We start from the raw sequence: 24,617 nt of genomic DNA on the forward strand, positions 1-24,617 counted from the left end.
CCACAGTCTTAGGATACAGGGCAGACCATTTTGGACTGAGATGAGGAAATATTTCTTCAATCAAAGGGTATTGAACCTGTGAATTCTCTATCACAGATGGCAGTGGAGGCCAAGTTACAGAGCATAGTCAAAGAAAGGGATAGATACATTTCTAGATTTTAAAAGCATCAAGGAGAACAGGAAGAAAGTGGGAATATTGTATCAAGATACAGGATCAGCAATGTTCCTGTTGAGTTGTGGAGCAGGCTAGTAGGGCTGATGGGCCTGCATCTACTCCTAGTTTCTTTTGTTTCTAAATGCTGGCCTTAGCCATGTCACCCACATCTCATGCAAGTATAAGGCTCACTTCATGTTAAGAGTTCTGGTAGCATTCTGACAAATGTTTCTTTGCACATTTCCATGGTTTCTACATTGCATTTATAAAATGCAGTTCAGAACTGTGCAACGTACACCAATTGTTGTCGAACCAAGCTCCTGCTACACATCGCAATGCAAGCAGCATGCAACCTACAGTCAGGCAGATTTAGGCACATCTCAAACCTCAAAAATCCAATCCCTTAAAGTCTCGGTGTCTCAATCTGATTTCTGCTTTGTTGCAGATTTGATAGATGATTCAATCTTGAAACGCATCACCTTCCCAAGTACGTCACGCAAGTTGGTACCAATAGTCCAACGAAAACTTGCAGCCTGTAAATACAGTCTCCACATCCCCCCACATATGTTCTCCATTTATAAGCACGGGAAAAAGAAATTTCAAAACAGGTTTCTCCAAAGTGCTGAAATGTAATGAAGAACCATGCAGGCTTTTCAGTGTCCTGAAGCTGTTGGATGTGTGTATAAAGAATGTAAACAGATAAGGTTAAATTACTTTGGTCTTGCGCAACTGAAGCAAAACGATTGCAGGGAAGGTGAAGGTGTGCACTGTCAGTCTGGTAAATTGCTGCCTGTCAGTCTGGTAAATTTCTCCCATTGCTTCGTCACAACTGACAGCTGATGTTACGCAATAAGAATAGGATTTATGATAAGCTGTTAATGACTCCACCAAATAATGACTGTGGAGCCTGGAGACACTGTTGGTTCTAAGGAGTAACCCTGAAGCAATGTGTAATGATCTGTCTGCGAAAATATATCAGTCACAAAAATACTGGTGCGCATGAAGCGTGTTCCAGGAAAAAGTGCTGCTCCTGCAACACACACATTCATTGTCCAGTTGACTGATGCTTGGTACAATGCGCTTCCTGAAGAAGGGCTTATGCCTGAAACGTCGATTCTCCTGCTCCTTGGATGCTGCCTGACCTGCTGCACTTTTCCAGCAACACATTTTTCAGCTCTGATCTCCAGCATCTGCAGTCCTCACTTTCTCCCACCATAGGCTTTCTCATGGCTCCCCCAGCCAGATTCTATTTATTAACTCAATAGCTCCCCGGCTGCTGACAATTTGCTCCATATCATTTTGGCAGCACCTGGAGGCCTATGAATTCCTCCAGGATGTTGAACTCTTACATAATTCATAGCCCAAAAGAACTCCGCTTCAAAAGAAATCTTCCAACGCAGTCCCTGTTTTTATTTGCTATTTCAGAAGCACTAACTCGACAACTTCTCATGATCAGACTTACCGCAGAGCTTGCCACCTGCAACATCTCTGCAAACATGAGCAGGGCAGGGCATGACTGTTCTCCCTCTGGGTGTGTTTCACCGCCTGTTAGCATAATTACTCAGCGAGGCACAACTGGGAGATTTACGTCAGTTTTGCTGCGTAAGGGGTTCATTGTAATAGTCAACACTCTTACAGTGCACTCTCCTCCCTGGTCCTGTTCACAAAGCGCTACGCCTCAGTGTGACTGAAAGACATCTGGACCTTGATTCCAACCTTTCACCAAAATGAGATGGTAGGCGCTAGAAGTCGCTAGCTATGTATTTGACATGGGAATAGAACAGCTGTAATTGTATGGAATAGAAAGTGCAAATGATAAGAGAAGGCTAAACATAAGCTGCAAAAATAGCAGAAGTTGGAATGCGAATGCGATCTCCACAGCTAGTGGTTTTACAATTGGATACATTCGAGTTAAATTAAGGGGAGAAAAGGCACAGTGAGCAGCAGTCGATCCAAACCAAGGGGATTGAGAAAGTATCATTAACGGTGATAATGGTTTCTTAAATACCAGGAGTGAACTATTGTTGCCTGTAATCATCTACCACACACTTTGCGGTGTTTCTTAAGAGACCAACTTTAACCCTGTTTCTCTGTCTTCAGATGCTCCCAGACCTGTTGAGTTTCTCCAGCATTCTTTGATTTTATTTCAGATTTCCACCATGAATGGCATTTTAATTTCATTAAAGGGGACAAAGTTTTCTTCTTACACCCGTTAGGAGGCAGGAAACAGACTTGGAAGAAGGGACGCCAATTTATAAAGCATGAGACGAGAATGCTGATCGGTTGGGCCATTGTTGGCAGGAATAGTTAATTGTTAATCTTAGTACCAGTAGATAGACTTTGATTGGTCAGGGTGCTGCCATGGGAATGCAGCAGCGATTGGGAGAAAGGGGTCATGGGCAATGTATGTAAGAATCTCTTTTACCCACATAAATTTCTGTTTATAGATGTAGCTTATAGCATATACATATGCATCAAATGACAAGCCCAACTATCATCTTAAATGGCTGTATTTCTCCACCTGTACAATAACCTGTATTTCAGTAACACCCTCAGAGAAGAACATTGTCCCAAAATACTTAGCCAAGCCATAATTAGAAAAATTATGCTAGCAAATAATGTCAATTCATAGTTTGAAGACAACAGATAATTCCCCCACCTTTTTGTATTTATTTGCAAGATTTATTTATTTCCCAATAAGTGGTGATCAGCAATGTGCTGGCTTGAACAGCCACACACAGTGCCATGCGCTTTATCTTGAGGCTAGAATTTAAAGCCAGGTCCTATTGTGCATGAGCTTAAATAGCCTTGAAACAGAGATTAATTCAGAGGTAGTGCTCTGGACTTAATGCAATACAATTAGTATTAGCAAAATACAGAAGCACTGGTGAGGGCACAGATCCTGCCCATCCTTGGTCACACATAAGATTTCTGTGATTCTGTAATTTCTCTTAACAACTGGTAGCTGAGGACAATAATGACCAAGTAAGGTCAGTATAACTAATGAAGCCACTCCAATGCTACAACAGCAGTGAGAACAATGGCCATATTTTAGGGGCAATGTGAAATGTTTATAAAGCAGGAGCTTGAAAATTAAACCCGACACGCTCTGGAAAGCGAGTTATCAGAATGACTGCACGGGGAATTGTCATACAACAGAGGTGGGAAGGTGAAGAATGATACAAAGATGAAATGAAAAGAAAAACAGAAAATGGAATTTGTATTTATATAATGTCTTTCTCAACCTCAAGATGTCCCATAATGCCTTACAGACAATAAAGTGTTCTTTAAAAGAGGGGGATTCTCTGAATGACAAGGCTGCCCTCTATTTCCCACTCAGGGCTACCGTGGAGAAGGTGGGTGAGTGAACATTATTTTTGAACCCAGCAGTGTGTGTGGTGGTGGTGGCCTTGCTGTTTGGTCAGATTACCATGACTTGGCCTCAGTGGTGTACAGGAGAGCTCAGAGGTGCTGGCTATTGCTCTAAATCTGCATATCTTCCGACTGTGGAAGGAACCCAGAGGAAACCCGCACAGACACAGGGAGAATGTGCAATTCTCAGACGGCCAGGCACCCAAGGCTGGGATTGAACCCACACCCCTGGCGCTGAGGGGCAGCAGTACTAACCACTGAGCCATATAGCTGTCCCTGGCAGCACTGCCACCAAACCTAAATAAATTGTTCAATTTATCCTTTGTATAATAAACTGGGATAACCTGCATTTAAAATGATGCCATATAAACAGGAAGGAGAAGGATTTGGGGATATGTTAGTAGTCTTCAGTGAGTTGGAAGAGTCTTGGAAAGAGTTTAGTGACAGTGTGCTTCCTGTGATTGGACTCTTTTGCAAAAACTGAACTCTCCTCCATCAGGGAGAGAGCATCGAAAGGAATGACGTCTCTTTCAAAGACCAAACGGGGGATAGAGAGGTTTCAGGCAATGTGGTCTGATGGCATCACACAGAGCTGATGAAATCATGCATTTCATCACATTGACATAATTGAAAACAGGAGAAGAGAATGTATGTAGAACGCTTCATTTTTAAAAAGAATGAGATCCATGCCCTTTTAAGGAGCTGGCTGCCATTGGTCTGTCCTGGGCATCAGGAAGCTCATTACAAAACAGCTGCAAGATATTTCAGCTTCAATGAGAGGGTGTTTATTTATAACTTCAAACAGACACCCTGCCAGAACTTTAATATTAGGCACTCATCTGTGCTGAACAGCACAATGATTTCAGTACGTGATGAGGAGATTACTGCTTGTGCATCTGATTATTCCAACCAGAAACCTTGTGAATAATAGGAAGAAAGGACATGCATTTACACAGCGCCTTTCACAATTTCAAGACAACCCAATGCATTTTCGATTATAATTAAGCTCTTTTCCAAATTAGCTCTGTGGAATTTTGATGTACACCAGTGAGAGCAGCCTTATGGCCAATCTGATGGATGGCATTTCCAACAGTGCAGCGCTGACTCAGTCAGTGACTGCACTGGAACAGCATCCTGGATTATGTGCTGAAGTGTCTGGTGTGGAGCTTGAATCTATCCCGTGGACTAACCTCAACCCCTGCTCCATGAAATAGCAGCAGCAGCTAATCCTATTACCAAACTGGCATCAGAAGCTGAGAAGTGGTGAGAATGAAACAAGTTCCGGTTTTAACATCAAAAACATTCTAGGCATGAGGAGTCCAACCTCAAACCAAAACAATAAATATTTATTAAAAACAGTAGGTTGGAGCATAATTAACTGGTTTTACAGTCCTATTCCCTTTCTTAGTTTAAGCTTCTCTTTAAATGTTTCTCTCAATAGAGCAGTAATTCTTGATTGTGAAGTGTCACTATCCCAATATGCACAGCAGAGGTGAAAATCCTCTATCAAACTATGTGGAGACCAATCATAGTATGAGGAATTGTTGCATGTTGTAGAACAAACTAGTCCCAGCTAATAACTGGGATAGAGTGGGATAGAGCTAAGAGCTGGGATTGAGTGCTGGTCACCAATTCTCCTGTCTGCTCTTTTAAACTGAAAGTAAATCACCCTTTCCACTGTCCCCATCAACCATTCCCAGGACAGGAATAGCACTGGATTAGAAGCAGAGTAGAAGCCCCTCTACACTGTCCACATCAAGTACTGTCAGGACAGGGGTAACAGGGGATTAGACACATAGTAAAGTTTCCTCAACAGTATCCCCATCAGTCATTCCCAGGACAAAGTCAGATACAGAGTAAAGTTCGTTCTATTCTTTTATACTGAAAGTAAGCTGGAAGTAAAGCTCCTTCCACACTATCCCCATAGAGGGAGCTTTACTCTGTATCTGTCCCCATGTTGTGCCTGCCCTGGAGCGTTTGATGGGACTCTGTAAACCTTGCTCTATGCAGTCCCATCAAACGCTCCCAAGGCAGGCACAACATGGGGATAGATACAGAGTAAAGGTCCCTCTACTCTTTTAAACTGAAAGTAAAGCTTCCTTAATGTGGCTACCTATCAAATACTCCCAGGACAAGAACAGCACAAGGTTAGATACAGAGTAGCAGAAAGGCAGCTTTCTCCTTGGTGTGCCTTTCTATACTAGCTCAAAGGTGCCTGTTTGATGAACATTGCTAAAGGATGAATCAGGAGTGAGTCCTAATGAGAAGAGGCACCTGTTTCAACAACGATGAAGTCTACTGCATGATAGCAGTTTGGGCTCCACGAGGGCCACACAGCTTCTGATCTCATTACAGTCTTGGTTCAAGCAAAGACAAAAGAGGTAGGGTGAAAGTGACAGCTCTTGGCATCAAGGCTGCCTAACAAAACTGGAATCAATGGGAATCAGAGGGAATACTCCCAGCTGATTGGAGGCATACTGGCACAAAGGAAGGTAGTCATGGTTGTTAATGTCAGTCATCTCAACTCTGGGACTGCAGAAGGCCCTCGGGTAGTGTCCTAGTCCCAAACACCTTCAGCTACTTCATCAATGACATCCCTTCCATCATAAGGTCAGAAATGTTAATGTTTGCCAATGACTGCACAATGTTCAGCACCATTTTCAACTCCTCAGATACCAGAGCAGTCCATATCCAAATGTAACAAGACTTGGTCAATGTCCAGGCTGGGGCTGAGAACACCTCTTCCCCAGCCTCCGCCTCTGAGCTTATTTTCACAATCAGGACTCCCGCCCACCTTCCGAGGACCCCTTCACTTGCCTCCAGCACACTCCATCCACCTGGACAGCCCCTGCTGGCCTATTACCTGCCCTCAACCTCTTCATTTCCAACTGCCGCCGAGACATTAACCGCCTCAAACTGTCTACCCCCCTCCCCCACTCCAACCTCTCACCCTCACAACACGCAGCCCTCCAATCCCTCTGCTCCAATCCCAACCTCACCATCAAACCAGCAGATAAAGGGGGTGCAGTGGTAGTTTGGCGCACTGACCTCTACACCACTGAAGCCAGACGCCAACTCGAAGACACCTCCTCCTACTGCCCCCTCGACCATGAGCCTACCCCCCCATCACCAAACCATCATCTCCCAGACCATACAGAACCTCATCACCTCAGGAGATCTCCCACCCACAGCTTCCAACCTCATAGTCCGGGAACCCCACACTGCCCGATTCTACCTCCTTCCCAATATCCACAAGCCTGACCAACCCCGGCCGACCCATTGTCTCTGCCTGCTCCTGCCCCACCAAACTCATCTCCACCTACCTTGATACTGTCCCTATCCCCCCCCTAGTCCAGGAACTCCCCACATACATTCGAGATACCACCCACGCCTCCACCTCCTCCAAGACTTCTGTTTCCCTGGCCCACAACACCTCATCTTCACCATGGACATCCAATCCTTCTACACCTCTATCCGCCATGACCAGGGCCTCCAAGCTATCCATTTCTTCCTCTCCCGACGACCCCAACAGTACCCTTCCACTGACACTCGCACTGAACTGGTTTGGCTGAACTGGTCCTCACCCTTAACAATTTCTACTTGGAATCCTCCCACTTCCTCCAGACCAAAGGGGTAGGCATGGGCACCAGCTACGCCTGTCTCTTTGTTGGCTATGTAGAACAGTCCATCTTCCGTAATTACACCGGCACCACTCCCCATCTCTTCCTCCGCTACATTGATGACTGCATCAGTGCCACCTTGTGCTCCCGCGAGGAGGTTGAGCAATTCATCAACTTCACCAACACAAGCCACCCTGACCTTAAATTTACCTGGACCATCTCTGACACCTCCCTCTCCTTCCTGGACCTCTCCATCTCCATTAATGACAACCGACTTGACACTGACATTTTTTTACAAACCCACCGACTCCCACAGCTACCTGGATTACACCTCTTCACACCCTACCTCCTGCAAAAACGCCATCCCATATTCCCAATCCCTCCGCCTCCGCCGTATCTGCTCCCAGGAGGACCAGTTCCACCACAGAACACACCAGATGGCCTCCTTCTTTAGAGATCGCAATTTCCCTTCCCACATAGCTAAAGATGTCCTCCAAGGCATCTCATCCACATCCTGCACCTCTGCCCTCAAACCACACCCCTCCAACTGTAACAAGGACAGAACCCCCCCGGTGCTCACCTTCCACCCGACCAACCTTCGCATAAACCAAATCATCCGCCGACATTTCCGCCACCTCCAAACGGACCCCACCACCAGGGATATATTTCCCTCCCCACCCCTTTCAGCTTTCCACAAAGACTGTTCCCTCCGTGACTACCTGGTCAGGTCCACGCTGCCAAACAAACCACCCTCCCGTCCTGGCACCTTCCCCTGCCACCGCAGGAATTGCAAAACCTGCGCCCACACCTCCTCCCTCACCTCCATCCAAGGCCCTAAAGGAGCCTTCCACATCCATCAAGGTTTCACCTGCACATCCACCAATATCATTTATTGTATCCGTTGCTCCCGATGCGGTCTCCTCTACATTGGGGAGACTGGACGCCCCCTCGCAGAGCACTTCAGGGAACATCTCCGGGACACCCGCACCAATCAACCCCACCGCCCCGTGGCCCAACATTTCAACTCCCCCTCCCACTCTGCTGAGGACATGTAGGTCCTGGGCCTTCTCCACCGCCACTCCCTCACCACCCGACGCCTGGAGGAAGAACGCCTCATCTTCCGCCTCGGAACACTTCAACCCCAGGGCATCAATGTGGACTTCAATAGTTTCTGCATTTCCCCTTCCCCCACCTCACCCTAGTTCCAAACTTCCAGCTCAGCACTGTCCCCATGACCTGTCCTACCTGCCAATCTCCCTTCCCACCTATCTGTTCCACCCTCCCCTCTGACCTATAACCTCCATCCCCACCCCCATTCACCTATTGTACTCTTTGCTACCTTCCCCCACCCTCCCCTCTGACCTATCACCTCCATCCCCACTCCCATTCACCTATTGTACTCTTTGCTACCTTCCCCCACCCTCCCCTCTGACCTATCACCTCTATCCCCACCCCCATTCACCTATTGTACTCTTTGCTACCTTCCCCCACCCTCCCCTCTGACCTATCACCTCCATCCCCACTCCCATTCACCTATTGTACTCTTTGCTACCTTCCCCCACCCTCCCCTCTGACCTATCATCTCCATACCCACCCCCATTCACCCATTGTACTGTTTGCTACCTTCTCCCCTGCCTCCCCCCACCCACCATACATCTATCCACCCTGGAGGCACCCTGCCTGTATTCCTGATGAAGGGCTTTTGCCCAAAACGTCAATTTTCCTGCTAAAACCTGGGGCTGACAAATGACAAGTGGCATCGGAACCACAGAAATGCAGGCAATGATCATCTCTAATATGCAACAATCTAACCAACATTTCTTGGCATACAATGGTGTTATATCACTGAATCTCCCACTATCAACATCCTAGGGTTGACCATAAAATGTGCTGGAATTGCCATATAAATAAGTGGCTAACAGAGCAAGTCAGATGCTACGAATTTGCAGAGAGTAATTCATCTCCTGACTCCCCAAAGCCTGTCCACAATCTGCAAGGCATAATTCAGGGGTAATGATATACTCTCCAACAACACTCAAGGAGCTTGACATCATCCAGGTCAAAGCAGCCTATTTGATTGGCACCACATCTATAAAAATCCATTCCTTCCACCACTGATGCTCACTAGAAGAAATGTGTATCATCTACAAGATGCGCTGCAGAAATTTTCCAAAGATCCTGGAGAGCAGCTTCTAAACCCACCATCGGGAAGGACAAGGGCATCAGATACATGGGAACACCACTACCACACTAATTATCATCCTGACTTGGAAATATATCACCACTCCTTCAGTGTCACTGGGTCCAAATCCTGGAACTCCCTCCTCAACAACACTGTGTGTCTACCTGCAGTGGTTCAAGAGGGCAGCTCACCACCACCTTCTCAAGGGCAACCAGGGATGGGCAATGAATGCTGGTCAGCCAGTGATGCCCACATCACACAAGCTGATGAAATAAAATGTCATATTGGCCAGTTCCACATAATTACTAAGACTATCGGGAACCAGGGATGACATAGCTGACCCATTGGGATCTTAAGCTAAACTCTATTTTGTCCCCACTTAAGGCTGTATGATATCATCAGATCATGTGGGCTTAATGCAGTATCCAACATTAACTCTTTCAACAGGAATCACCATTAGTAGCTACTTGTGGATGAGGACAGGGGACTGTCATTTGCCACACATCAATCTGAGAAAGAAAGACTTGTATTTATATATTGCAGTAAAGTGCTTTATAACCAATAGCCTTGTCTATGTTGCCCAGGATCATGTAATGGGTCTAGTCTGCACTCTCTATAATTTTCTGTCCAAGATGTAAAGTCACATGCAAAGCGAACACTGGACCAGTTACCCATACTGTCACGCTGCCCATCAGGACAGCACATTGACATCTCGTGGACTCACTGCAGATGCTGCCAATTCTGTTTTGAAAGCTGAATGCAACTGGTTGCTCATCGATCATCCCAGCTCACAGACCCATAGTGAGGACAGTGTGTGTCAGACTGCAGTGACATGTTCCCTTATGTGACAGCAACAAGAAATGGTTGAGTCAGTTGGTATCATTGCAATTCTGGCCCAGTACATATCATTCCATTGCTTTTAAAGTTATGACAGAAAACTGGGCTGTTCATTTACCATGTTCAATTCCTTATTCTGCCAATTCTGTGCATCAATGACTAAGAACATAATATGTAAAAACAGCCAAATGGTGTAGTTTGAACGATGATCATAATTCATTGCCAATAAAAAAATAACAAAAACAATTAACAACAGAAGTAAACAAGGTTCATGTCTCAATCTGCTTCCTTCTTTGTATCTCCCTTTATCATAATATTTCCCATTACTTCATTATTCCTTATTTATTGCTGGATCAACTTGGCTTTCCATTTTTGTTCTTAAACTTCCTGATTGACCCTCACATTGAAGGCAATAATACTGGGGGGGGGGGGGTTCCATTGGCAATGACCAGCAAAGCCCAGTGATTTTTGTTTGGGCAGCCATTTATACAACCCACACCTGAAGTCCCCTGTGCCTGGATAGCCACCCTGCTGGCTGGTCAACTTCCCATTCCCAGGCATGGATGTGCCAACTGTAGCCCAAATAGTACCTTCTGAAACATCTAACTCAATAAGTACCAAACATGACAGGATCCTGCGGGATGGCAGTACGGTTCTTATCTCTGGGCCTGAAGATCTGGGTTTAAACCTCACCTGCTCCAAAGTTGTGTCACAACAAATCGGAACAGGTTGATTCGAAAATGTCTACACCAAACATGGAATGCTCTGCTTTTATCAGCCTCAGCTGACAGCAGGAGCTCCTGGAACACAAGGATAGTGTCCCTATCTCTAGGTCAGCAATTCTGGGGTCAACTCCCACACAGGGACTTGTTGGACGTGGAGAAATGCCTAAATATGTCAACTGTCAGCTGGTAATAGAGGGAGAATTTCCTGGTCAACCGTCTTGCAGAAATCAATTGCAGTAATTTTCTCACAAGTGAAAAGGAAATAAATTCAATGGAAATCTAAAGCCCAACCCGCAAAAAGAAGGACAGAAGAGAAAAGTAGATCAACTGTGCAATTAAAACTGGGAAGGTGATGGCCTTGTGGTATTATCGCTAGACTATTAACCCAGAAACTCAGCTAACATTCTGGAGACCAGAGTTGAAATTCCACTATGGCAGATGGTAGGATTTGAATTCAACAAGAAGATTCTGGAATTAAAGGTCTACTAATGACCATCAAGCCAATGTTAATTATCAGAAAACAAATAATCCATCCAATTTACTGATGTCCTTGAGGGAAGGAAACTGTCTGTCTTACCTGACTCCAGACCTACATCAATGCGTTAACTCTTAACTGTTCTCTGGGTAATAAATGCTGGCCTAGCCAGAGATGCCCTCACCCCGCAACTGAGTAAAAACAAACGCATGAAACCACATAGCCGTAAATGGAGCCAACAATTTCTCTCTGTCTCAGTTTGTTTTTTATTGTCCCTTTCTAATTCTTCCCTTTCCGTATCTCTTGGCTATGTGTTTCTTGACTTCTGTTTTGCCTATTCCTGGACTGGGGAGACAGACACTCATCATTCATCCATAACTGTCCTGAGAACATGACAATAAAGTTTCTTCAAACTGAGTCGTTTGTCAGGCTATTTCAGAGGGTGGGGTTAAGAGTTGGTGTGGGCTTTGAAGGCATGTACAGGCCGGGATGGGAGTGGGATGAGGCTTGCAGCTCTGGTGAACTGGCTAACATTTCTCTTTTCTGTACTTTCACGGTTACTTTTACTGACACTGGTCTTTCAAAAAAAAAGCATGTTAGAAAGAATTAAAGTCTCAAACATCCAATGATGTGATTAATCTGGAATACTACTAACATAACCACTACACTGCGTTACTTTGTTTGACACTGTTGTAAGCTCCATGTTCTACATGTACATAAACCTTCCTGTTTCTGTGAAAAATGTTGATGCCTGCCCAGTGTAAAACTGTGTCAAAGTTGATTACCCAGTGACCTAAGATTAATGTTTTGGCTCCTTGCCCTGACTTTGGGATGGAGTGCAACGTAGCAGTTCTGTGTCAATATGTGAGAATCTGCACAAACATGTTCCAAGAATCACTGACTGAGTTTTCTGCTTACACACCTTTAAGCAATCTGTTTATCCTTTAAGTAAGGGATACAGGAGCCCGCAGTGATTACTCATCAAGGCTTGAACACAGGTGAGGTGAAGACATCCCGGCCTCAGACTCGACAACCACATCCTCAATCATATCTCACTGCATCCACCTTAGCAACAAAGGGAAAATTAGGGCATTGTCACGGGACCGGTAATCCAGAGGGCCAGGGGACACGGATTGAATCGAATTGAATTGAATTGAATTTATTGTCACGTGTACCGAGGCACAGTGAAAGCTTTGTGTTGCGAGCAATACAGGCAGATCACAGAGTTGAGTAGCATAGGTAAGTAAATAATAGGTAAACAGCGGCAAAAACAAAAACACAGGTACAGGCGAATGTTAAGAGTTCGTGAGTCCATTCAGTATTCTAACAAAAGTAGGGTAGAAACTGTTATGAAACCGGCTGGTGCGTGTGTTCAGGCTTCTGTACCTTCTCCCCATTGGTAGAGGTTGTAGAAAAACATTGCCAGGGATCTTTAAGAATGCTGGCGGCCTTTCCTTGACAGCAGGCCTGGTAGATGGATTCTATAGATGGAAGGTTGGCCCTTGTGATTATCTGGCTGGGTTCACCACTCTCTGTAACCATCTCCAATCTTAAATGGTATAGTTGCCATACAGGGTAGCGATACATCCAGACAGAATGCTATCGATGGCGCACCTATAAAAATTGGCAAGGGTATTCACCGTCATGCCAAATTTCCTCAGCTGCCTGGATTTCTGTTTCTCCAATTCACTGCAGCCTGAAGGGGCAGTGGAAGCCAATTCAGCGGTGACTTAGGCAGAACTGGAAGCAGCAAGAGAACAGGACTGATCCAGTAGAGCTTTCAAAGTTTTGATGGGCTGAATGGCACTTTTAAAAATGTAACCTTTTCTGTGATAGGGACATAACCATTCACTGTTTGGCTTGTTATAGGTCATTTCATAGGGCAGTTAAAAGTCAGTCACTGTGGTTAACAGTTACATTATAGCATTATATATTGTGTACAGGTAGTTCTTTTGTAATGCAATTGCTGAGTTCTTGTGCGGCCCCGCTTACAGGAAAATCACACTTTAGAAACAACGCTTAAAGTGTTGGTGATGTAATTGCAGTACATCCAACACACGTTTTAAAAGTTCAAACTTAAGAAACAGTGTTCCCAATTCATCGATCGCATAATAGTGAATTTGTGTTAATGAAACGCATGTTATAGCAGAATCTGTACATTATCTATATCGGCTGTGCTCCATCTGTAACAGGTTCCACTCTCTCAGCTCTCACTGAGAGACTATGAAAAGTTTCAAGCCTCAAAATGGGGTCGCAGTGGGAAGAGGTTTCAGAAGCTTACCCTTTAGGGAAAGAAGTCGGTTACCCTTACCAGCCACCATAACTAGGCTGGAACTCCATGGCAACCATTGCACCCACTTGGGCTTCTGACCATAACTTTACAAAGGCCTATTGAAGACTGTGTTAAAACAGTGATCAATGATAGTTTCACTGTCACATGACTGGGATTAGCTTTCGATTTCAGATTTATTGAATTTAAATTCCACCAAAGGTTGGTGGAGTTGTGGATAGTGTGGAGGGCTGTTGGAAGTTGCAGCGGGACATTGACAGGATGCAGAACTGGGCTTAAAAGTGGCAGATGGAGTTTAACCTGGTAAAGTGTGAAGTGATTCATTTCGGAAGGTCGAATTTGAATGCTGAATGCAGGGTTAAAGGCAGGATTCTTGACAGTGTGGAGGAACAGAGGGATCTTAGGGTCCACGTCCACAGATCCCTCAAAGTTGCCACTCAGTTTGGTAGAGTTGTTAAGAAGGTGTATGGCATATTAGCTTTCATTAGCAGGGAGATTGAGTTTAACAGCCGCAAGGTTACGCTGCAGCTCTATACAGCACTGGTTAGACCACACTTGGAATATTACATTCAGTTCTGGCCACCTCATTATAGGATGTGGAAGCTTTAGAGAGGGTACAGAGGAGATTCACCAGGATGCTGCCTGGACTGCAGGGCATGTCTTATGAAGAAAAGTTGATGGAGCTTGGGCTTTTCTCATTGAAGTGAAGAAGGATGAGAGGTGACTTCATAGAGGTGGACAAGATGATGAGAGGCATAGATAGAGTGGATAGCCAGAGACTTTTTCCCAGGGCAGAAATGGCCATCATGAGGGGGCATAATTTTAAGATGATTGGAGGAAGGTTTAGGGGAGATGTCAGAGGTAGGTTCTTTACATAGAGAGTGGTGGGTGCATGGAATGCACTGCCAGCAGTGGTAGTAGAGTTAGAGACGTTAGGGACATTTAAGCGACTCTTGGATAGGCACATATAAGATAGTACAATGAAGGGTATGTAGGTTAGTTTGATTTTAGAGTAGGATAAAAGGCTGGCACAACATCGAGGGCCGAAGGGCCTGTACTGTGCTGTACTGTTCTATGTTCAAATGTCACGACGAGACTGGAATCCCCTGGCTCCCTGGAATACTGGCCTGGTGTTAACGGAATCCTTTTTCCTTTGCTGCTGTCTGATTTTGGAAAGGGTCACACATTACTTTGCTCCTGAGAAACTATCAAAGTACTCACTCATTATTTACAGAAGTTGTAGTGTGTTGTGTATGTTTAAACTACTCACAGCATTATAACTAAAACACTCTACAGACTGAATTTTACCATTTGTTTTGGCTACGTGCCTGTTATGTTTACTTCATTTTAGCCACATGGCCTGGAGAGTTTTCTTGCCGAACCTTACTATTCTCACTTCATTAACTATCTACTCTGCCCCTAGTGGCATCCCTCTGGTCTGATACCAAACCTATCTGATTCCATGCACTGCTCCCAGAACAGCTCACCACTGCTGGGATATTCCCAAATGTAGCTGCATCCCTGGAGCCCACACCAAGTTTAGGAGGCCATTGTGAACCTGGATAAACTCCCGGAGGTGCCCGGGTCAGTCTGTGATAATTATCCTGCACATGGCGGGCAACACGTTCCCTTTCCCCAGACCTGGCCATGATATCGGACCATGCCAGCCTGGTCTGAGGTAGCCACCCAGATCAGTGCAGTATTAACCATCTGGAGGAATGCCCAGTACTTGTTGGAAGAAGTTCAATGACCTTCTCTCCTTCACCAGTGCAAATGCCACCATCTGCTCTCTGACACCTCATACACAGTCATCCTGTCTCTGACGTAGCACACACTGTCCATGCCGCAACATTGCAATGATAGGTGTCAGTGCCATATTGAAGTGCAGAAGTGAATTGGGATGAGCCATGAAGATTCTGAGATCTGTACATGTCGGATGCCAGCATCTGAGGGGTGCATGTAGCCAGTGTATCCTGAGAAGTCTGGTGTCTGGCACATAGGGCTTTTAGAGCAACCAGTGAATTGATGTCGCCAGGGTACCCGCTCTGACTGCCATGCCATGTCAATTCTTGATACTGTTTGGGGGGAGGGGATGGTCTTCTCTTGCTTCCCTTATTGCAGATTCATTGTCCGCATGCAGGAGATGACAATGCATCCTGGAAACAGGTTTGGAGTATTGGAGTCACCTGGACAAGGGTAAGAGGTCGCCTCATGTTCCAGCTGCCTCAGGAGACTTCCCTAATCATACCCTTGGCCTTTACTAGAAACGTCTGCTCTTGGACTTGCTTCTGCTCCTTAAAGGTCTCTGCCCATCAGAGTCTTCTCCTTCCACACTGATTCCATTGAGAGTAAATCCTGGTACACTAGTCCCCAGGTACCCGTTGGGCATACGTTCCAAGGCCATCGCAGAACCCCAGAACTGCGGGTAGGTGTGAGCCCATTCATTTAAGTGGGAAACGTATCTTCCTGGCAGCCTGCTGGTCCCTGGTTCTGGAACGTTCCCTATAATATGTTCGGGCTATGGTAAACCGCGGGTAACTGGAACCGTGGAAACCGGATCCATGGATATGAGGGCTGCCCTGTATACACACATGGTGGACTCAAGCCTAGAAAACAGGTCAGGATTGGGGTGGAGTGAAAGGTCATGTTGGAAGTACTCAAAAGGGTGAAGGCTGTCCTCCCTACATTGGGAACAGTGTGTACCCGAGTTCCTGATATGAACTCTTAGGGAGTAGGTGTCCCAATTTTGGGGAGTTCCTGAACAAGGGGTCAGAGTCTAAGAATAAGGGATAAGCCATTCAGGACCAAGATGAGGAAGAATTTCTTCACCCAGAGAGTCGTGAACCTGTGGAATTCTCTCCCACAGGAAGCTGTTGGGGCCAGTTCAATAGATTGATTCAAGAAGGAGCTGGACATGGCCCTTGCAGCTAAAGGGATGAAGGGGTACGGGGAGGGGGTGGGAATGGGATACTGAGATTGCGTGAACAGCCGTTATCGTGTTAAATGGTGGTGCAGGCTTGAAGGGCCGAATGACCTACTCCTGGTCCCATTGACTATGTTTCTATGTTTCCATGTCTCCACCGCCTATGCTCAGAAAATGACAATAACGTTTAATTGAACAGATCATTGATCAGTTGTGATGATATGAAGAAGCTGAAATGCAGAGTCAATGCAGTTGAAAAAATGCCAAGTGTGCCCTCAATGTGGACTTACTGGAGCTTTTGATAGGAACACTAAACAGCCAATATCGCTTGGCATCCTGAGGCATGCACCAAAAATGCCACTTCTATTGGACTCGGTGGTATTGGCTGTCGGATGGCGAGGGCAACACCAGGTCAATTTGATAGCGCTAGTCCACAAATTTCCATCTTTTAATTTCTTATAAAATATGCAAATCTAAATAACACTGAAACTGAACTGGTAATTGGCAGCTTCGATCTGACTACAAACAATTATTGATTAAAGCTGCAGAATTCTCCAGCAAACACAAATTGGTCAATAAATGCACCAAACTCACTAAGAATGATCATCCTAATGGGTCGAGATGATTCAGAAAGCATTTGGTAGCCCTATAGATTAATGTGTACAGAACCTTAATTTGTTCTGTAGAGCAGTGTAGCAGGAATGCTCATTACTGAAGGCCTGGGGAAGCCGGCTTCCAAGCGATTCACTACTTTGATCAGAGTATGAAGCCAAGTCACAACTGGAAGATCGATCTCCCATGAAGCCTGTAATAATGAGCTCCAGCTGCACGTACAAAGAGCAAGCTGACCAATGTTAATCTTCTGTTCACTAATGTGTGTCAAGCAAGAGGTGTGGAGACTGCAGAGATTGAGGGGAAAGAGAAATAGTTAACAATTCTTTGGGCGCAGCTTTTAAGTTGGCACATGCTTTCTTGAAGAGAAATAAATACACCCTTTTTCCTCTCAACCTTACTCGTAACTGATCTCATGTGATAAGAAGTGGCCAATTTAAATAAAGCAGGCCAGAGGAACTGATATGGGCGATGGCTTAGAAACAGGCCAATTGGCCCAAGTAATACATGTCAGGGTTTTTAAAACATTGTTTCACAGGATGTGGGTTTTATTGGTATTTACTCCCTATCTCTAATTGGCCTTGAACTCAGAAGCTTGCTCAGCCATTTCAGAGTCAACCACATTGCTTTGGGTCTGGAGTCTCATGTAGGTCACACCAGCTAAGAACAACAGATTTCCTTCCCTGAAGAATGGATTGTTAGCATGAGAAATGATAACTATCATGGTTACCACTGCTGAGTCTAGCTTTCAATTCCAGATGTTTTAGTTGAATCTAAATTCCAACAGCTGCGATGAGATTTGAACCTATATCCCCAGAGTGTAAACCTGACCTTTCCAGGTCAGTAATCCAATGACATTATGCTTATGCCACCACTCTTTCTCTTGTCTCTTTGCACCCAAGTCTACCATTGTACAGGATTACACTACACCAGGTTATAGTCTAACAGGTTTATTTGGAAGCACTAGCTTTCAGAGCCCTGCTCCTTCATCAGATGGACAACCACATGATGAAAGAGCAGCATTCCGAAAGCTAGTGCTTCCAACTAAACCTGTTGGACCATAACCCAGTGTTGTGTGAATTTTAACTTTGTCCACCCCCCCGTCCAACATCAGCACTTCCAAGTCATTGTACAGGATGGCACTGAAGGAAGCTAAGTGAGCTACTGAATAAACAAGGCAGCAGCATCTTCTCCAGATTGCGCACAGCAATTAACTGGTACATCACTTCACATTAACACACTTCACTATCTGGAGCAGATGTACTTACTGTAATCGAAAACAATCCTTGGAACAACATCATCCTCCCTAGAAAGGGACTGAGTAAATCCAATTGTACATAAAGTACTTGCTGCTAGCAACAGGTAACTCAGAAAGTCCAGGGTCATGGTGGCGACGCACTTCGAGGTAGATCTTACTTATAGAATGCTTCCGTCGTCTTGTCCTCAAAGGTTCAGAATTGGTTTATAATCCACTGATTGAGTTACACAGTCTTCAGCAGCACTGCTGAGATATCAGAGGGCTGCAATGGATGCTGCGATCCACTAGCAGAACCGCGATGATTCTCCAAATTGGTTTCTGCAAGCCAAAGTGAATCCAAACAGGTTCCCTATTTCTTGAAAGCTGGATCTGTAACACAAAGAGTAAACAAGGACAAGTTAGAATTGACTGTTCTGATGAAGGGGCATTCGACCTGAAAGGTTATCTTTGATTTCTCTCCAAAGATGCTGCCAGACCCACGGAAAATTTCCAGCAATTTCTGTTTTTGTTAGAAGTGAATCAATGACTGCAGAAAGTAAAATTATTGAATATCAAGGTATGGACTGAATGAATGTTGTTGAAGCTGCTCAGAGATTACAGCCAGATTTCAATACGGCAAACCTTTTACTAACCAACACATATGGGACTAGGAATGTGCTGGTTGATCAAGTATTCCAGATTATCAAGAGATCCACATAATCAATGTGAAAACGCACACTAATTAAGAGAAATACAATGTATGGGGTATATATATCATTTTTATACTTTACTTATAGCATAAAGCATTTCAATAATATTGCAACCTTGCCTTAAATAAAACTTACCAGCAGACAGCCTTCTCACTCACACCCTCAACTGACCACTGGGATATTGCGGTAGATTGCGTTATTTGAGGAGAAGTTCACTCAGAATTGAATCAACTGTTGATTTTCATGTGGCCATTCGAATGAACAAGTATATTTACATTGAGGTAAATAAATGAAAAATCTATAATAATTGGATAGTAAACTTTGTGAGGTATATATTTTTTGCCTGTTTATTGAGAATGCCAATTGCCCTTCCCCCCACCTTATCCAAGTTCCAACCTTTCAACTCGACACCACCCTCATGACCTGTCAAACTTCCTTCCCACCTATCAACCTCACCCTCCTCTCTGACCTTTACCTCCACTTCCACCCACCTATTGCACTCCCCAGCCCCACCCCCCCTCCCATTTATCTCTCCACCCCTTTGGCTCCCAACCTCATTCCTGATGAAGGGCTTTCCTGATGAAACATTGATTCTCCTACTCCTCGGGTGCTACCTGACCTGCTGTGCTTTTCCAGCACCACACTCGCGACTCTAATCTCCAATATCTGTAGTCCTCACTTTCGCCTGGTTCATAACATAAGATGCTGTTTGAAACAAAGCTTGCTGTACTGTCTTCTGATGCTTGCTGGCACCACATTTGAATATTGCTGGAAAGTTACATATTACACTGAACCTTGCCAAATTTCAACGAATCAAATGCAAGAATGCCATGTTTCACACGATCGGAACAATTTCTCTCACAGGAGAAAAACGCTGGTTGGCTGGAAGAGTCACCCTTTTCCTCTGGTGATTGTGAGACAAAAGGAAGTTGGTGGGTATCAATGTGTGAGTAGGAAGAGAAACCATTGCAACAGATTCTCGTCAGTTAACTGGATGGATAAAAGTGGAACCAGGAGAGCATGGTCCCACCCAGCTGGATGACAAGGCAAGGCATTTCAAACAATCAGAGCAATCCAAACTCCAGGGAGTGTCAGTTGTTGTGATTCTTTGAACTTTGGCACTCTTGCATTTGTCCTGATAAAGCAAAATGAACAACGTGTTTCTTTCTCAGCAGTGTGCAATCTCTTACAGAGATCTATCACTCCACCATCCTCCCTCAATGCCTCACTTTGTGGGACTGGCTCCTCCTACTTCCATCCAGGCATAGCTGGAGAATCAAGTGGGATGCTTTCCCTTAGTGCTCCCACACCACAACATCTGTTGTCCAGCCGGTGTCCTCTCCTCGCACTTGACTACATTCCGACAGCATCATCTGAAAACACATCAGTTTTCATAACCATGCTCTATTTCCCTATTCTCCTCCACTACTTATCTCTCACACTGCTTGATCTATGCTGCTCAACTAGCAAGTCCTTCCAAAATCAAAGCCACTGTCCACGATTTTGGCTGTAGATGCTATCGCTCGCCCCAGCCACTGCCCAAGGCTGCATTCAAACTATTCCCAATATTGTGCTTCAACCTGACACAGAATTGAGTTTCCAATCCCATGTTCTCCGCCTCATTAAGACCATCTATTTCCATCTCCGTAGCAACGCCCAGCTCTGCTTCAGTCCCTCTGCTGCTACAATTGTCAGATGTATCTCTCCACTATTCTAGAATATTCCAAGCCAACCTCCCATCCACTGCCGTCTGTAAACATTCTGAACTCTGCATGTATCCTGTCACCAAGCCCCATTCACCCATCACTCCCTTATACTCACTGAGTTACAATGGCACTGGTCCAGTAAAATCTCGATTTTAAACTTCCCTCTTTGTTTCCAAATACTTTTTTGGTCTCACCCCTCTTCATTCCCAACACCACATTGAATCCTATGACTGTCTGCTGCTTCGGTTCCAGCCCCAGCCTGTTCAGCCTGTCCCTGTAGCTCAAATCCTCCAACCCTGACAACATCCTTGTAAATCTTTTCTGAACCCTTTCAAGTTTCACAACATCTTTCCGACAGGAAGGAGACCAGAATTGCACGCAATATTCCAACAGTGGCCTAACCAATGTCCTGTACAGCCGCAACATGACCTCCCAATTCCTATACTCAATACTCTGACCAATAAAGGAAAGCATACCAAATGTCTTCTTCACTATCCTATCTACCTGCGACTCCACTTTCAAGGAGCTATGAACCTGCACTCCAAGGTCTCTTTGTTCAGCAACACTCCCTAGGACCTTACCATTAAGTGTATACGTCCTGCTAAGATTTGCTTTCCCAAAATGCAGCACCTCACATTTATCTGAATTAAACTCCATCTGCCACTTCTCAGCCCATTGGCCCATCTGGTCAAGATCCTGTTGTAATCTGAGGTAACCCTCTTTGCTGTCCAATACACCTCCAATTATGGTGTCATCTGCAAACTTACTAACTGTACCCCTTATGCTCGCATCCAAATCATTTATGTAAATGCCAAAAAGTAGAGGGCCCAGCACCAATCCTTGTGGCACTCCACTGGTCACAGGCCTCCAGTCTGAAAAACAACCCTCCACCACCACCCTCTGTCTTCTATCTTTCAGCCAGTTCTGTATCCAAATGGCTAGTTCTCCCTGTATTCCATGAGATCTAACCTTGCTAATCAGTATCCCATTGGGAACCTTGTTGAACGCCTTACTGAAGTCCATACAGATCACATCTACTGCTCTGCCCTCATCAATCTTCTTTTTTACTTCTTCAAAAAACTCAGTCAAGTTTGTGAGACATGATTTCCCACGCACAATATCATGTTGACTATCCAGAATCAGTCCTTGTCTTTCCAAATCCTGTCCCTCAGGATTCCCTCCAACAACTTACCCACCACCGAGGTCAGGCTCACCGGTCTATAGTTCCCTGGCTTGTCTTTACCGCCCTTCTTAAACAGTGGCACCACGTTTGCCAACCTCCAGTCTTCCAGCAGCTCACCTGTGACTATCGATGAGACAAATATCTCAGCAAAAGGCCCAGCATTCATTTCTCTAGCTTCCCACAGAGTTCTCGGGTACACCTGATCAGGTCCTGGGGATTTATCCACCTTTAACCATTTCAAGGCATCCAGCACTTCCTCCTCTGTAATCTGGACATTTTGCAAGATGTCGCCATCTATTTCCCTACAGTCTATATCTTCCATATCCTTTTCCACAGTAAATACTGATGCAAAATATTCATTTAGTATCTCTCCCATTTTCTGTGGCTCCACACAAAGGCCACCTTGCTGATCTTTGAGGGGCCCTATTCTCTCCCTAGTTACCCTTTTGTCCTTAATGTATTTCTAAAAACCCTTTGGATTCTCCTTAATTCTATTTGCCAAAGCTATCTCATGTTCCCGTTTTGCCCTCCTGATTTCCCTCTTAAGTATATTCCTACTTTCTTTATACTCTTCTAAGGATTCACTCGATCTATCCTGTCCAAACCTGACATATGCTTCCTTCCTTTTCTTAACCAAACCCTCAAAATCTTTAGTCATCCAGCATTCCCTATACCTACCAGCCTTCCCTTTCACCCTAACAGTAATATACTTTCTCTGGATTCTTGTTATCTCATTTCTGAAGGCTTCCCATTTTCCAGCCATCCCTTTACCTGCGAACATCTGCCTCCAAATCAGCGTTCGAAAGTTCTTGCCTCATACTGTCAAAATTAGCCTTTCTCCAATTTAGAACTTCAACTTTTAGATCGGGTCTATCCTTTTCCATCACTATTTTAAAACGAATAGAATTATGGTCACTGGCCCCAAAGTGCTCTCCTACTGACACCTCAGTCACCTGCCCTGCCTTGTTTCCCAAGAGTAGGTCAAGTTTTGCACCTTCTCTAGTAGGTACATCCACATATTGAATCAGAAAATTGTCTTGTACACACTTAAGAAATTCCTCTCCATCTAAACCTTTAACACTATGGCAGTCCCAGTCGATGTTTGGAAAGTTAAAATCCCCTACCATAACTACCCTATTATTCTTACAGATAGCTGAGATCTCCTTACAAGTTTGTTTCTCAATTTCCCTCTGACTATTGGGGGGTCTATAATACAATCCCAATAAGGTGATCATCCTTTTCTTATTTCTCAGTTCCACCCAAATAACTTCCCTGGATGTATTTCCTGGAATATCCTCCCTCAGCACAGCTGTAATGCTATCCCTTATCAAAAATGCCACTCCCCCTCCTCTCTTGCCTCCCTTTCTATCCTTCCTGTAGCATTTGTATCCTGGAACATTAAGCTGCCAGTCCTGCCCATCCCTGAGCTATGTTTCTGTAATTGCTATGATATCCCAGTCCCATGTTCCTAACCATGCCCTGAGTTCATCTGCCTTCCCTGTTAGGCCCCTTGCATTGAAATAAATGCAGTTCAATGTATTAGTCCTACCTTGTCCCTGCCTGCCCTGACTGTCTGACTCACTTCTGTTCTCAGCTGTACCTGTCTCAGATTGATCTCTTTCCTCACTATCTCCCTGGGTCCCACCCCCCCCCCCCCCCCCCCCCCACCTTACTAGTTTAAATCCTCCCAAGCAGTTCTAGCAAATTTCCCTGCCAGTATATTAGTCCCCTTCCAATTTAGGTGCAAACCGTCCTTCTTGTACAGGTCACTTCTACCCCAAAAGAGATTCCAATGATCCAAAAATGTGAATCCTTCTCTCATACACCAGCTCCTCAGCCATGCATTCATCTGCTCTATCAAGTAAAGCAATTTAGTGGACAGAATCTTGTAAGGGTGATGTGGGTATCTTGGCTGCTGGAGAGCTCCATGCCCTTTTTTTTGATAAGACCTGCTGCATCTTGTAGCTCTCAGGTACTCTACGAGAGAGGGTTTGGGGGGAGGTTTCTTCTCTCAGGATCAAGGATCCCATGGAACTCGAGCTCCCATCCACTTACAGACGCCAGTCCACCAGAGTACAGAGCTGTGCCACCAAACAGGTAGTGGCCACTTCTGGTATGGCATGCACCCACAGTTGAAGATCAACGATGGCTCCAGGCCACAGGTGAATGATGGCAAGAAGGGAGTTGTGGTGTGGGCTGGGGCGGGGGCACAGAGTGAGTGGAAGGATCAGCAGCAAGTGTGGGGCATAGTTCTCAGCCAGCCCACCACCTCCTGACTCGAGGTGGCACAGTGACTCTGTGGTTAGCACTGCTGTCTCTCAGCGCCAGAGACCCAGGTTCAATTCCAGTCCTGGGCGACTGTCTGTGTGGAGTTTGCATGCTCTCCCAGTGTCTGGGTTTTCTCTGGGTTGTCCGGTTTCTTCCTACAGTCCAAAGATGTGCAGGTTAGGTGGATTGGCCATGGGAAATGCAGTGTTACAGGGGTGGGTTGAGTCTGGGTGGGATGCTTTTCAGACGGTCAGTGTGGACTTAATGGGCCGATTGGCCTGCTTCACATTGTAGGGATACTATGATGAGACACTGAGTTCCTC

At 45.2% G+C, this 24,617-nt stretch overlaps 1 protein-coding gene across 5 annotated transcripts in view; it reads right to left on the minus strand.

Moving 5' to 3' along the window:
• The window catches only part of sema4ba (sema domain, immunoglobulin domain (Ig), transmembrane domain (TM) and short cytoplasmic domain, (semaphorin) 4Ba), a 469,915-nt gene that overhangs the window by 96,374 nt on the left and 348,924 nt on the right, over positions 1-24,617 (minus strand). For all 5 annotated transcript variants that reach the window (XM_087981180.1, XM_087981181.1, XM_087981183.1 and 2 more), the window contains one exon: positions 18,459-18,817. In XM_087981180.1, the coding sequence (XP_087837306.1) occupies positions 18,459-18,576 (118 nt within the window). In that variant the 5' untranslated portion in view covers positions 18,577-18,817. The remainder of the gene's footprint in view (positions 1-18,458; positions 18,818-24,617) is intronic.

This window comes from Chiloscyllium plagiosum, unplaced genomic scaffold, assembly GCF_037043375.1.
Source record: "Chiloscyllium plagiosum isolate Xiang-an unplaced genomic scaffold, Cpla_swu_hap1 HiC_scaffold_39, whole genome shotgun sequence".
Classification (NCBI taxonomy): Eukaryota; Metazoa; Chordata; class Chondrichthyes; order Orectolobiformes; family Hemiscylliidae; genus Chiloscyllium; species Chiloscyllium plagiosum.